Raw genomic sequence first — 13,981 nt, forward strand, 5'->3', positions numbered from 1 at the left:
AGAAGCTCAGTGTTCATGGGTCAATTAGCCGTTCAGCCCAGCACACCCAGAATTATGTATACCTTAAACTGATGGCAAAGACGAAACTAGCTTATCTTTGCCCAGGGCAACAGCATAGATCCATTATCATGACTGACACTGGTTTCAAGGTGAGTTTTAGTTTTAAGCGTCTAATGGAATTCAAATGAGAAATCTTGCATCATGAAATCGTTCTCATTTCACTCTTTTTTCAATGCATGTCTAAATGGTGCAGTTCTGATTGGTCTTTTCTGCCTTACACATATCAAAACACTGGATAATAAATCCATAATATGGGTCCAAGGAGGACAACTTCTCAGAATGGCGTGATCACTTGAAATGCTCTTATCTCTTAAATTATTTTTATTTAATTCAAAACACATATACACACTTGCAAATATGTGTTCACACACACACACACACACAGCCAGTGGATGCACAATGATTTGTGTTGGTTGGTAAACTCGAGCACTAGCTTTAGGGTAGCTGTTTCAGCAAAGCACTCTGTGCTGCTGTAGAAAAGCTTTTAAGACTCTGTGTGCCAGTCTACTCCCATAATCAATACCAACATGTTCAAGCAATTATCCCAGCATACATTTCACAATCTCCCCTGGAAGTCTGAGTATTTGTTCCAGATAGGCTGGGTCTATATGGAATTACTGCTGTATTTCTTTGCACCTTTGTCTTAAAATCTCGAGAACTCAGCCTAAGATGGAGGGTTTTTTTTTTCACAAGTCTCTGTATCTCTTTTAAGCTCCATCAGCATACTGAAACAGTAGGTATTGGATCTGCAAGAAAATAAAACTGTAGGAAATGCATCCAGTTTATTATTGGCTTAGCTTTATTTTCAGAGTTGGCCCGTATTGTTGTGATCACTGATAACCGCCACTGCTGTGCCTTCACAAACCCAGAGCCCATACTGGGAGAACAAGGCACGGGAGAAACCCGAGTGTCAGCACATCTGCGCACATTGATCTTGCTATTGGCTGGAAAAGTTCATTGCACATAACACTTTTTTACTGAGTAGGTAATTTACTCTGGTTTGTAGGCAGCAGTGTTAATTGATTAAATGTGGCCTAGGCTAGATCAGTCTGGGAAATGTTTTAATGGAAAAATATATTTAAAAATAATCCAGGCTTGTTTAAAGTCTGCAGGCCTGATTGATTTAGTTCCCTAATACGTTACAGTTCTGTGTGGTTTACGAGCTTCGGTGCCTCTTTAGGGGATTTTAAAGATTTATCAGCTCTCTTTAGGGTCACGTTTTTAAGGAAAAATAAGTCATTTATTGGTTTAATATTACTGCTGGTAAACATTACCATCACTAAGTGTAAATCATTCAAGATTAGACACTTGAAAGATGTGGTGTTTCTAGACGTGGATATCCTTTCAGAGTGTTTACCAAAGGAAGCTGTTTTTGCTTGAAGACACGATTGAGTAATATAAAACACAGCTGCATTACTAACAATAGCAACTCTCTGCTGCTTCGGTTGTGGTCCATAGTCAGCCCTGAATATAAGACTCAGCATTAATATTGTCTGGGTTGTTTTTTCTCTTTCCAGAAAATGCAGGAGGTTACAGAGCTCCCACAGGCCAAGAAGTGATGAGAATCAAGGAGACCATCACCCTCGGAGACCGTGACAGTGCAGATATGGATCCTCACTTAAACACGCTGCTGCAGGTGCTTGTGTCCAGCGTACGGGCGTCTATTACAGGACCTTACAACAGTGTTTTTCACTAGCAACTCAAGCCCCTGGGTGTCTGCTTCCTTACTGTATGTTCTCCACAACAAGGTGTAAGGTTGTTAAAGTATGTTCAACTTGATCAAGCCAAAAAATACTCCAAAATATTTATAACTAAATTTTTTATATAAATATATATATTTATGAAAGCAGAAATGGTTAACGTGGACTCCCGAGACCTTCACTGCGTCCGAAATTGAACACATCCTGTTCTTTTTTTTCTGTGTATTGTGGCATTTAAGTATGGAATTATTTGGACACTATAAAGTTTGGAGACATGTGAAGTCAAAAGAATTTTAATGCATTTAATAAATTTTATGTTAAGCATCATAACTACAAGAAAAAATAAGAATTATAAGATTTATGATCATGTTTAAACGTTTAACAATCATTTCGTGTAGTTCTATTTTTGAACACTTGGTTGGAATAGAAATATACAATTTCGGACGCAGTACATACTACAATGTTTAGCTCACCACGAAGGATAAAAGACGATATAGTAAGCAGGTCATGGTTCAGTATTTAGCAGTTTTCAGCTACAAGCCAGTAACTTTTGTCTTTCATGTATCAGCCCATATTTATTAGGCATGCTAATGCTCCATGCATCTCCCAGACTGCGCAGTGCCTTGAATCGCCATCAGGTCACACACTCGTGTTACTGCTTTTGTGTACTCAAGTTATGTGCACACTACACTGTACTTGAAGCCAAGTAAACCTGATACCCCCTTCCCTGAAAATAAACGTCTAAACTGTTACAGTGACAGATGCACGACTGTGTTCATTGCCTAGCCTCAGTCTGAATTGATTTACAAGTCAGTAGCCTTGAAAAAGGCTATAAATCTTCTTGGCTATTACATTAAGGTTCATATATTGTTTTCTGGAATATGGGAGTTATTCATTATAGATGGCACTTCTCAGACTTGCTGGCAAGGTGTTAGAGAGCAGGAATTGTAATTCTTGAGTTGAATCATGTTTGAGGAAGAACTGAAACTGCTGTGCATAGTCTCTGCCAACGGTCATTTAAACTGTTTCACTTGACATGAGCTGGTGTCTCAGTACCTTTTATTCATCAACAGGCCAAATTGTGCAGGATCTCCAAGCTTGTGCTCTAACCTTCTGATGCCACTTCAGACGAGTCCTATTGGGGGAAAAAACAAGGGCCTGTGCTGTGGTAACCATGGGGTTGGGACCAGGTGAAAGGTCATCACCATCACAGTACCCACAGCTACCAGGCTAATGGCTAATGAGTTTTATTCCACCAGTGTCCAGCTGGAAGCAGCCGCGTGCTATAGCCTTCCCGTGCCCCTCCAAGGGCGCTGGGTTACTCGAGACATCTGGCAGCACAAGTCGGCAGTAGATCACGGTAGAGAGCCTTTCAACAGCAGTGGCCCCGAGGGCTGCGGCATCCGGTGGTGTTTAACTTCTCCCTTTACACTGGCCACTCCGGTGTCACGGTCTCAACCGGAGCCTTCGGCCCACCGCAAATTCATCCGAGGCTTTAGCAAACGAGGGAGTCGTGCTGCTCGTTTCTGCTCAACACAAGTCTAGTGTGCGTTCTATGGGTTGCTAGACAGTGAGGGAACGTGGAACGCTGGGGGTGTTTTGGGTGGGATCACAGCCGATGGCAAATTGTCATCACATGCATTAGGAAAGTGCCTTTGCCCCCCAAATGGCTCCAGGCACATGCTGTATAGTTGGGTTATGCGAGGTGCCTTGTGAAGACTGATGTAGAGCACAATATTCTTAAAGCGTGTGAATGCTTTAGGTTACAAAAAGGGTTGACTGATCTAAGAAACAGGTTTGCTGGCATAAGCGTTAGGATGGTTTCAATTACAGTAGACCCAAAACTACAAGCAGGATCTAAAATTGTAAATGAAATATAGACAAATTATGAAGCAATTGTAATGTAAAACATCCTATATTTATGCCAGCATGTTCTCACTGACAGACAGTAGCCCTCACTTTGCTGACCACAGGTTTTTTATATACACCGGTGTGTGTATGTATATATATATATATATATATATATATATATATATATATATATATATATATATATATATATATATATATATATATATATATATATATTTTAAAAAGACAGACAATTTAAAGACGTTTTCCACAACATTTAATTTCGGACATTACCATAGCTATATGTAACTTTTGAGGACAAGTTTCAACAACAGCACATTTATTCATTTCGCTTCATTGTCGTTTTTCTTTATACGTCAGTACATGATTTTGGTCCAGTAACATTTCGTGGTGGTTCTTTTCCCTTGATGTACATGGATAAATTACGTCAAACGTCCAACATGCACGCCATTTTACCTGCTTACGTCGGAGCAGGACGCAGTCCGAGACCGACATTATGAATATAGCACGGATTTCTTTTTTTCACCTTTGCTAAATTTGTCTGTGACACTCATAACTAATAAGGCTATATTACAGCTCTGAACCAGATGGTCAACACTGCAGTTCTATAGAGAGCACCATATTTACATCTATATTTACAAACCTTATTGTTTAAAAAGAAAAGAAAAATACTCACAATTTTCTTTTTCGGTCAAGTGAGCCATTCTACGGCTGTACATGTTATGAAATATAAAAGAAAAATATGTATATTTACAGATAGCTGCAACTTATAGCTTATTGCCAATGCCCTTAAAATCTCTTTCTCTATCTCCCTGGCTTCACCTGGGCCCTTAATAGCGCCGACATACCCGCCCTACACCAGGAGATTCTGGACGTCCTAAGAGTGTCTGCAGCTCAGGCCGGTTCAGGAGTATCTGGTAGCTGGAACCAGGATGCCGGGTGACTGACAGACAGCATGGCTTCGGCTAAAAAGCCAACCCCATGTCTGTATTCAACACAGCATTTTAAAACAGCAGTCCTTTAAAAAAAATAAACTTTTAAAAATGTATTTACATACCCTATAGACATCTACGGCCAGTCTTCAATGGAGACTGGGTACACACAGTAACAAAGTGAGTGGCAGAGAAACTCTTAAGGCCAGAGCAGCTGCTCTAACCCTAGAAGCTGTACACCATTTAGGGATTGGTTCCCCACTGTGAGGAGAATAATGCAGGTCTAAGAATTCTTCGCGTTTCCTCAGAATCGAACCTGTGATTTTAAGTAGAACTGCAGGACCACAGGCAGACCGTGGGACATCAGTGCCAGTGGTTCGCTAAAAGGTGGATACAGGTTATGGGACACTGCACACACGGCCGTGGGCACGCAGCCAATCGGTTTGCTACTTGCTCCATTCCAGTGGGTACAATTTACAACTGATGTCCTGCTTCAGTGTCATGACTATCTGAACTGTGTGGATTTTAAAAAGGGGAGCAGACGACAACAGATGAATGGTGTATTCAGGGTGCACGTCCTGTTTAACGCCGTCCTGACATCGGTTTGGGCACGGGTGTAAAATTATTAAGCGTGGGATTTAACAACGACTCAACGTGGCAAATGTTCTTCAGTCACTTCGCACACTGTAGGCAAAACTTTTAAGACTAATGTTTGGAATTTTTAGCTTATGCGTCTGAACCACAGGAAAACAATTTGTCAATATAATTATCAGATTGGCCAAGTAACATGGATGCTGTTAAAAGAAAAAAACAAAGAATTATTTCCTGTCGGTAGTTTCCTGTTTTGTTTGGGGAGTGGAGGGGGGGGGTCTAATTAAAAAGAACAGAGACAAACGGTCCTCTTAAAAAAATTTCTAATAGGGTTCACCTTCAAACATTACTAAACATCTTGCCAAATCAATTGTTTAGAAGTTCAGAAGCCATCGGTATGAACTATCTGACATGTAAATCAACTGTGTGACACACAAGCACCTAAATCCTAATTGGTCGGTGTGTTTAAGACATCAGATAGGAGGTGTAATCAGAAGTGAAGTATTGCATTAGCTGCTTCTTAAAATCAACATCATAATTACTGGGGAGATTTCATTTGGCTTCCATTCTGCACCAAATAGTTCTTACAAGGATACACATGCTTGCATTATTAACTGCTATGTACTGGTCGTTATTTGGTCATTACTTATTTAGCTTTATTTAAATACTTCATTAAAAATAAGGATTTGACTGGCCAATGTGGAACCATGTAATGCATCTTACACTTCAATAGATTAAAAGACATGAGGGGGGGGGGAAAATGGCAAGAAGCATCAGTGATGTAAAAGTGGGTGGAGCTAAACAGGACCGCCCCTCAATGAAGAAGAAGGAGGAAAAAAAAAGTATAGCAGCGTGCACCTCATAAAAACAAACAGGTCCGAGGAAAGAAACTCAATAAATAGGCTGAAAGAATGATTAAGACGACATTGAAGGCAGAGGGCAGGAGAAGGTCATACACAGCTACTGGAAGAGTACTCAAGTGCTCGTTATGCTACAAATGCTGCAACAGGAGCTATCTGCTACGAGGACTGGTCACGTGACCTGCCATCATATGACCTGGCAGCAGCTGGCCTGGGCAGACGTGCAGAGCAGTCCGTCCCTGGGGTTCCTCTGGATGTTCACAGAGATGGTCTTCTCGCACAGAGGTAGCTGCAGCACGTTGTTTTTCAAGTTCAGGTTGTTCTCCGTGGCCAGGTCCAGTTCTTTGAGCATGGCCGCCGTTTGGTCCTGGTAGAGTTCCATGGAGCTGCCGGCCACCTTGTCCAAGCTCCCGCTGGAGCCCACGCACATCTTCCAGGCGCTCTTCTCCTGCACGCGGACGCTGGAGAGGCTGCGTGGGTCGATGATGAAGCGTCCGCCCCGGCCCGAGCTGCGCTGCTGCAGCTGGGCGCTCAGGCACAGGCTCATGAGCTTCAAGCTCTCCACCAGCTCCCCGGCGCTCCGGGGGCCGCCCCGCGCGGACCCCGACGTCGGGTTGCCCCCCCCGCCACCGCCGCTCGAGCAGCTGGACGGGCTGCCCTGCCCTTTCGAACCACCTCCCCCGCCTCCTGTGCCGCCCCCGCCCTCTCCGCCCCCGCCTCCTCCCGGCGGGCTGCCCCTGTCCGGTCCCGAGTTGCCCTCCCCCGGGGGTTTGCCCTGCCCGCCGCTGCTGCCCCCTCCGTTGCCCCCCGGGTTCCCGGGCGGGCCCTCGCTGCTGTCCCTGCGGTTCCAGCTGTACGTGAAGCCCGACTCCTTGTCCAGGCGTCGTCGGTGGCTCTCCGAGTCGTCGTCGCTGGTCTCCGAGCTGGAGCAGCTGGACCCGCGGCCCTGGCTCTTGCGGCGGTGGTATCGTTTCTGGGCCGTGCCCGGCGAGGTCATGTTCATCTTCAGGCGGCTCAGCTTGGGCGGGAGGCTCTCGTCCATGTCGAAGTCGTCGTCTGACTCGCCCTCCTCCTCGAAGATCTGCTTCAGCACCGGGGCGCTCTTGCGGGACGTCAGCCGGTTGGTGATGGACGGCGGCTTGCGACGCAGGATCACCTGCGTGGGCAGCGGCGACGGGTCCTGCTCTTCCTCCTCCTCCTCGTCCTCCTCCACGCGGAACAGGCAGGTGCGCTGCTTGGCGGAGGCGGCCGCGGGGGGCGGGGCCACGCCGCCGGGCTTGAGCGGGTTGGGCGGAGCCGAGACGGGCGGGACGAGCGAGGCCCCCCCGCCGGCTCCCTCTCCGCCGGGGTCCTCGCGCCGGCCCAGATCCAGCAGGCCTTTGCTGCGGTGGCCGTTCAGCAGGTTCTCGGCGCTGCGGGCGGGCGACTGCGGCCCCCCAGCGTGGGAGATGGACGAGGCGGCCAGGCTGTCCTCGATGTCCTGGTGCATGTCGATTTTAGTGGGCCACGACTGCCTGTGAAGAGAACGGACACTCGCGTAAATATTCCCTCTTCGACATCGCGACCCGTACCGCTGCGCTAAAGGCCACGTGGACCTTCACGCATGTTCCCGGGTCGCCACGGCTGCACAGTCCACCTTCATCACTCCACAAACATTTTGTTGATATAGCGACAAGCCAAACAAACAGGGCACCGTGGTCACATCTCAGTAGAGATAACGGCAAGACGCACAATGCCGAGTCTGATTGAGAAAGCAAAGAAAGGCCCCGCTGGATGCCTCAGGCTTCCAAACAGAAGGCCGTTGTGCGCCTTTAGCTTATTTAAATTCTTATGTCAGTCTTGTGTGATTTTTGTTATAGTTTTTGGTCAGCTTGCACTATTTATGTAAACGCACTTCAAATAAAGGCATTTGCAAAAGTCCACTGCATACGGAGGTAACGCTCCCCCCCCACAGCCGTGTCACAGGGCTCCTCCCCCCCGATCATGCCACCTCCCTCCATGACTGAATCCCTCATACCCGTGAGTGCCACGCCCAAACCCCAGCCAGACTGCCAACAAGGCACTGACTACCCTCGACTTTGCCCTCGACACGCCCCAGTTGTTATATCTTCTTTTTCTTGTTTCGTGACCTGACCGACAGACATGTCAAAGAGCCAAAGAGCCACCGTGCTGATGTCGGCCTGTCCGAGTGCACAACACCGCGAACTCTCCTGCGTACAGCAACGCGTGTAGACCCAGCACACCGCGCTTTGGGCTCTGATGTCCAACACCGTGTGAGAGCTGCTGGACCCCCTTAGACCAATACCACCGTCATGTTGAAGACAGGCTGATGTTTCTCCAGCTCTGGCGCCCGAGGTCAACTGAGAGGGACCCGAGGTTAAGGGAGGTGTGTTGGAGGAGGTGGGCCAGGCCCGGGTACCTGAAGTGGGCCTTGATGTTGCTGGGGCTGGAGGATCGAGGCTGCACCTCCTTCTCCTGCTTCTCCCGCAGGATACGCTCCGCCAGCAAGAAGTAGGTAGCAGTGATGTGGTTGTACTTGTTAGTCTCTAGGGCTCTATGAGAGAGAGAGAGAGAGAGAGAGAGAGAGAGAGAGAGAGAGAGAGAGAGAGAGAGAGAGAGAGAGAGGGATGGAGAGAGAGTGAGTGCATTTAGGAGATAGGAGGGAGGAAGGGAGAGAGACACACATGCACACTGGGCCAGAAATTCGCCCTTTTAAACACTCAAGAGGATAACAATGCCTTTAAAAGGTCTGGATGGTCAGTATTCTGTCCCATATTTCACCCAAACGCGTGTGACTAAAATAGCAGGGTATTCTACAGAAGCACGCCAAGATCACCCTGACTGGAGTGAGCAGCCCCACGCGGAGCTAACGGAGCTGGCTGCAGCTAGCGTGAGCCTGGCGTGGGCACTGCACACTCTGGGTACTCTCCCAATCCCCCCTCCGCTTCACCAGGATTACATGTTAATGAACAAACAAATGGACCCTCAGCTGCCACAATAGCCCCGAATGACAATAATCTCTTAGAAAAAGTTGGATAGGACCGATCTACAAAACACACTGGTATTGAGATTACCCCCCGCCCTCCAGATTAACAGCGTGCTGTGTGCCCAGCAGATCTAGGTTGAGGAAGTAGGGCCAAGCAGCATCCTGCTACCTTGAATGACGACACATAAATGTTGCTTTACACCTCACTTGCAACAGCTTGCTGTGGTTTTCTGTCTGGGCTGTAGCCAGGATCAAAATTTAGGTTCATACTGTAGTAGTGCGACCCATTTCATATCAATAAAACACACTGCCCAATATCTGCAGGTCTACTTTGTTTCCATGTTGCTGTGTTCTTACTGTAATGTCCATGATGTCCAACTTTCTTCAAAACCTTCTGGCACCTTTAACATTTTTAGAAATGAAGTGCTAAAATATCTGGGGCTACATACACGTGTTCTACAACCCCATTCTTCTCCTAAGTCATTAGTACTTTTCCACCAACTTTGACAACTGCTAAACCCTTTCTTATTTTATAATATGAATAAATGACTTAAAATAATAATCGCCTAACTATTTACTGGCCAGTATATTTTCAGCAGACAGTGGCTGGTGGAGTGGGGAGGTGGAGCAGCTCTAGTTCCTGTTCCTGCCTGCTGAAGGGGACCCTGACTGTGGCCCGAGGGCTGAAGGGGACCCTGACTGTGGCCCGAGGGCTGAAGGGGACCCTGACTGTGGCCCGAGGGCTGAAGGGGACCCTGACTGTGGCCCGAGGGCTGAAGGGGACCCTGACTGTGGCCCGAGGGCTGAAGGGGACCCTGTCTGTGGCCCGAGGGCTGAAGGGGACCCTGTCTGTGGCCCGAGGGCTGAAGGGGACCCCGTCTGTGGCCCGAGGGCTGAAGGGGACCCCGTCTGTGGCCCGAGGGCTGAAGGGGACCCCGTCTGTGGCCCGAGGGCTGAAGGGGACCCCGTCTGTGGCACGAGGGCTGAAGGAGACCCTGTCTGTGGCACGAGCTGCTGGCCACATTCCAAACACAGAATAAAACCCACGTTTGAATTTGCCATTAATTAACCTTCTTCTGCACTTTATTTTTCAATATTTTACCTTTTATTTAATTTATTTCATTTAATGTAACTTATTTTTTGCCACATGTGCACTACCTGTACCGGGTATTCAGGGCTCTTAATGACTGGGTTCAGGCATGTTGGAGTGGGGCATATGGCAGCCCCAAGACTGGCACAACAGGGCTGTAATTGGACTATAGCATACTTGCCTAGAAATAACGGTCACATTAAATAGAATAAATTAAAATAAAATTAAGAGGTAAAATATTAGAAAATAATGTTCAAAAATCTAAAGGTTAATTAACGGCTAATTAACCTTACATGGAAACGTGGAACGCAGTGCAAACGTGGGCTGCCGGCTGGACGCTGAGGCGTGGATTGAGAATACCTGCTAGATCATCTACACCAACTCATTCAGCCTTCACACTCCTTACGATAAATGAGATCTGAGAGGCACAATATTAAAGGAGAAGAAAAATGGTCCAAGTAACTTCCAACTCCTGTTTCACATTTTGGTAGCAACAGGAGATGTAAAGCAGTTCAAAATGAAAACGCATTCCTAGTAAGTCTCTCAACAAAGCTCTTGAGGTTTTTAATGGCGTCATTTCGGTTTCTGTTGCTGTGGGTGCGGCAAGAAATGTGCTGGAGGCTCATATGAGACGTGCGATTAATCCCCTCCACCGTTATTGACCCGTGGAGCTGTTCTCTGGGGCCGAGCTGTTCTCTGGGACGGTGGGCAGATGAACAGAGGCTGATGTACTCTCAACAGTCCTACATCAAGCCTCTCTTCACTGCGCCACTCCTGTACAAAACATCACAGCCATTTCCTGTTTCCCGACAACAAGACTATTCTAATGCATTTCTACGAAAGAGGCTGAATAATACCACCGCTGTGTCAATTAATAAAAGAGTAATCTGGTATCTGACATATTTTGTACATTACGCTTGCCTCAGTGCAGTGTCCTGGTAACGGAGGACACCTTTGGCTGCTCTGTGAGCAGTGACGCACTGCGATGGTAGAACCGGTCACGATGTTCCTGTGCTCAACCGAAACGCCCATCACCGTTAAACTAACGAAACACGGGTCGGGAGATGATGGACCAGGGTGTACACGCGTGACCAACCAGGGGGAGGGACTTACTCGATGATGGCCTCGCGGTCTGCGATGTCCCCCAGCACCATACGCTGGATGATGCTGTTGTGTTCTTCCTCGGAGAGGTTCTTGTGGGACACCAGGGGCGTGCTGAACTTGGTGGCCGGGGAGGGGTCCACCCCCTGCAGCCACGCGTGGCTCTCGATCTCCTCCAGGGAGGCCCGGCGCTTGGGATCCCTCTGCAGCATCCGGTTGATCAGACTGTTGGGGGCGACAAGAGCACGACATCAGCACCAGTACCCTGTCACAGGTGTCCGCAGTGACATCTGAAGCCATTTTGGCTCACACCAGGACCAGTTTCCTAGTCTCCACTCAAAATGTGGGCTCCTGCGACCCCCCGCGACCCCGTGACCCTGCCACGCCTCACTGGAGAGCCCGTGTGGCCCTGCTTGCGTCAGCCACAGAGCAGAGAGATGAAGGAGAAATAAGCGAGAAATAAACAGATTTTAAAAAAGAGCCTAGACAAGTACAAGCACAGCATCGGCCTACCGCAAAAAAAAAAACAAACAGCCAAAAAAACAAATAAAACACCACCCCCCGTTGTAAACGTTTCTCAATACACGTCAAAGGTCATCGCTTACGCTCTTGCTTATTATGTCAGTGGCTCGTCCTCCTAAACAAGCTATTCCTCTATGACGCACGTCGGCGAGTGTCAAGTATGCAGGCTGCTGCAGTGAACCTCTGACATATCCGAACAACCACCATGGTCATTGGCTCCTTGGACAAAAACAGTAGCCATTAGAGTCCTATAATCGCCCCGGTAATCAGCAGCACTGGCACTAAATGGTGGGGTTTAATTTTAGACTCGCCACGCCTAATATCAATGTCCAAGCAATCAAAGGAGAAACCGACCGGACCATTAGCGTTTGCAGCGTGGGTGTGCTTGGCTCCGTCGAGCGCTGGTTAAAACCCGCCGCGCTGGTTTGTAGATATGTGTATACACCGTGAAGGAATGGTTAATGGAACGACTCTTGGGAAGGGTTGGCAGCGCTCCTCTAATAACATGCCGTGGCGGCTGGTGCTCTGGTACTACGGTACAAACACGTGGTCTCCAGTGTCGTGTGTGTGTGTGTGTACGGCTGACTCCATGATCCAGAATGCGAGGAATTCCAACACGCCTGTACAAGATCCACAACTGCCAAATGAGGATTTGCGCGTGTACACGTCTCGTCCTCTCAGGCCTGCCCAGGTGTACACGCCACTTAACTGGCCATCTGGCAAGAAAGATCCCAGCCAGCAATTTACTACAAGTCCGGTCCATCAGTTATTACACTTTCACCAGTTAAAGAAACAAATAATGAAATAAAGTCATGCCACTGTAGTATTGCATTCCAGTCCCACTAAGAGAAAACGTGCAACACCATGGTGCCCAAGAAATAAAGGCTTTGTTTAAAGGGCGTTTTCTCCTTTCCACACGGTGTCCAGCAGCTGTAGAGGACTGCTGGAGGGGGCGACGAGCTCTGCGTACGGCTTAAACGGTGTGGATCAGCTGGAGACGAGCACAGATCTGTCGGGCGCCTTAGTCGGAGGGAACTAGCTACGGAGAGGGAGTGCTGGAACAGGGCTCAACACTCCCCATTTGAAATGCAAATCACAATGTGTGAAAACAGATATAGTAATTTAATGAGACTGAGAATATTACACAACAAGACGCCAACTGCATTAATCCCCCCCTTGCATGCTGGGCTGTGCGATCCCTTCACTGGAACAGGTTTACCAGAGGTAACCTGAACCTGGCAAAGGAAGAGAAAAGGAACTGCGATTCAAACGAATCCCGACAAACTCAAAGGAAGAAAAATAAAACAAAACTAAACAGATGGACAGAACATTCAAACACACACGAGCACTGCTACAGCCCACAACGAAAACAGCAGAAACAACACAACTCTGGCGGGAAACGTTTCTCCCTCCATTTTGCACACTGACGCTTTGACCCTGGCCGTAGACATTGGGCCTATAGAGGTGACGGCGTATGAAACAAACACACAGACTTAATCTCAGTTTTGTTCAGCATCTTAATAAGCCATTTCACAACATGCCAAGTGACCCCACTAAGCACGTCCTGTCACGGCATGCTGATCATATCAGTTACAAGACGACAGGCCACCGTAGTTCATACGAGGATAAAGAACAAAGGGCAAAGGGCACACAGCAATGCAGTCCAATAACTCTTGTGCATGTGAATTTAATTAAGGTTCATATCTAAAGTGTCTACAAATTAACCTTTTATAACATGGCTTATCGTGCACATTAAGGCAACATACTGGTTAGCCTTTTACCACGACTGCCTGAAGGGCCCCGTGTGTGATGGTGCCGGCCTCCAGCACATTTACAACATCTTGATTAAACTGCCCTTGCACTGCAGACCACATGTGGAAAGCTGCTGGTTCCCCCCCGAGAGAGCGCCATGGAGCAGCGATAAGACTCGCACTCTATTCCCACATCCACATGGACCCCCGGGCCTCCACAGAGGAGCTGGGCTGGAGCCGGGCCACAGCAGAGGAGCTGGGCTGGAGCCGGGCCACAGCAGAGGAGCTGGGCTGGAGCCGGGCCCCGGGCCACAGCAGAGGAGCTGGGCTGGAGCCGGGCCCTGGGCCTCGGGCCACAGCAGAGGGAGTCCTCGTGCTCACTGGGCTTGAGTCGGACCTTGGCACCACCGTGCCCGTCTCTCGGAGAGCAGGGCAGCGTCCGCACCTCTTCCTCAGGTCCCAGATTGAAGCGTGATTTGCGCGTGCAAGTTCTCTTACAAACGAACGAGGTCTCTC

General features: G+C 48.1%; 2 protein-coding genes across 3 annotated transcripts in view; one reads left to right on the forward strand and one right to left on the reverse strand.

Moving 5' to 3' along the window:
• The window catches only part of ano10a (anoctamin 10a), a 20,064-nt gene extending 17,538 nt beyond the window's left edge, over nt 1-2,526 (forward strand). For both annotated transcript variants that reach the window (XM_076988560.1, XM_076988562.1), the window contains one exon: nt 1,578-2,526. In XM_076988560.1, the coding sequence (XP_076844675.1) occupies nt 1,578-1,656 (79 nt within the window). In that variant the 3' untranslated portion in view covers nt 1,657-2,526. The remainder of the gene's footprint in view (nt 1-1,577) is intronic.
• A 1,351-nt stretch (nt 2,527-3,877) lies between these two features.
• Nucleotides 3,878-13,981, reverse strand: part of snrka (SNF related kinase a) — a 34,998-nt gene continuing 24,894 nt past the window's right edge. The window contains exons 4-6 of the mRNA XM_076988492.1: nt 11,205-11,417; nt 8,435-8,569; nt 3,878-7,529 (exon numbers count right to left, since the gene is read on the reverse strand). Coding sequence (XP_076844607.1) covers nt 6,203-7,529; nt 8,435-8,569; nt 11,205-11,417 — 1,675 coding nt within the window. The 3' untranslated portion in view covers nt 3,878-6,202. The remainder of the gene's footprint in view (nt 7,530-8,434; nt 8,570-11,204; nt 11,418-13,981) is intronic.

This window comes from Brachyhypopomus gauderio, unplaced genomic scaffold (genome assembly GCF_052324685.1).
Source record: "Brachyhypopomus gauderio isolate BG-103 unplaced genomic scaffold, BGAUD_0.2 sc62, whole genome shotgun sequence".
Classification (NCBI taxonomy): Eukaryota; Metazoa; Chordata; class Actinopteri; order Gymnotiformes; family Hypopomidae; genus Brachyhypopomus; species Brachyhypopomus gauderio.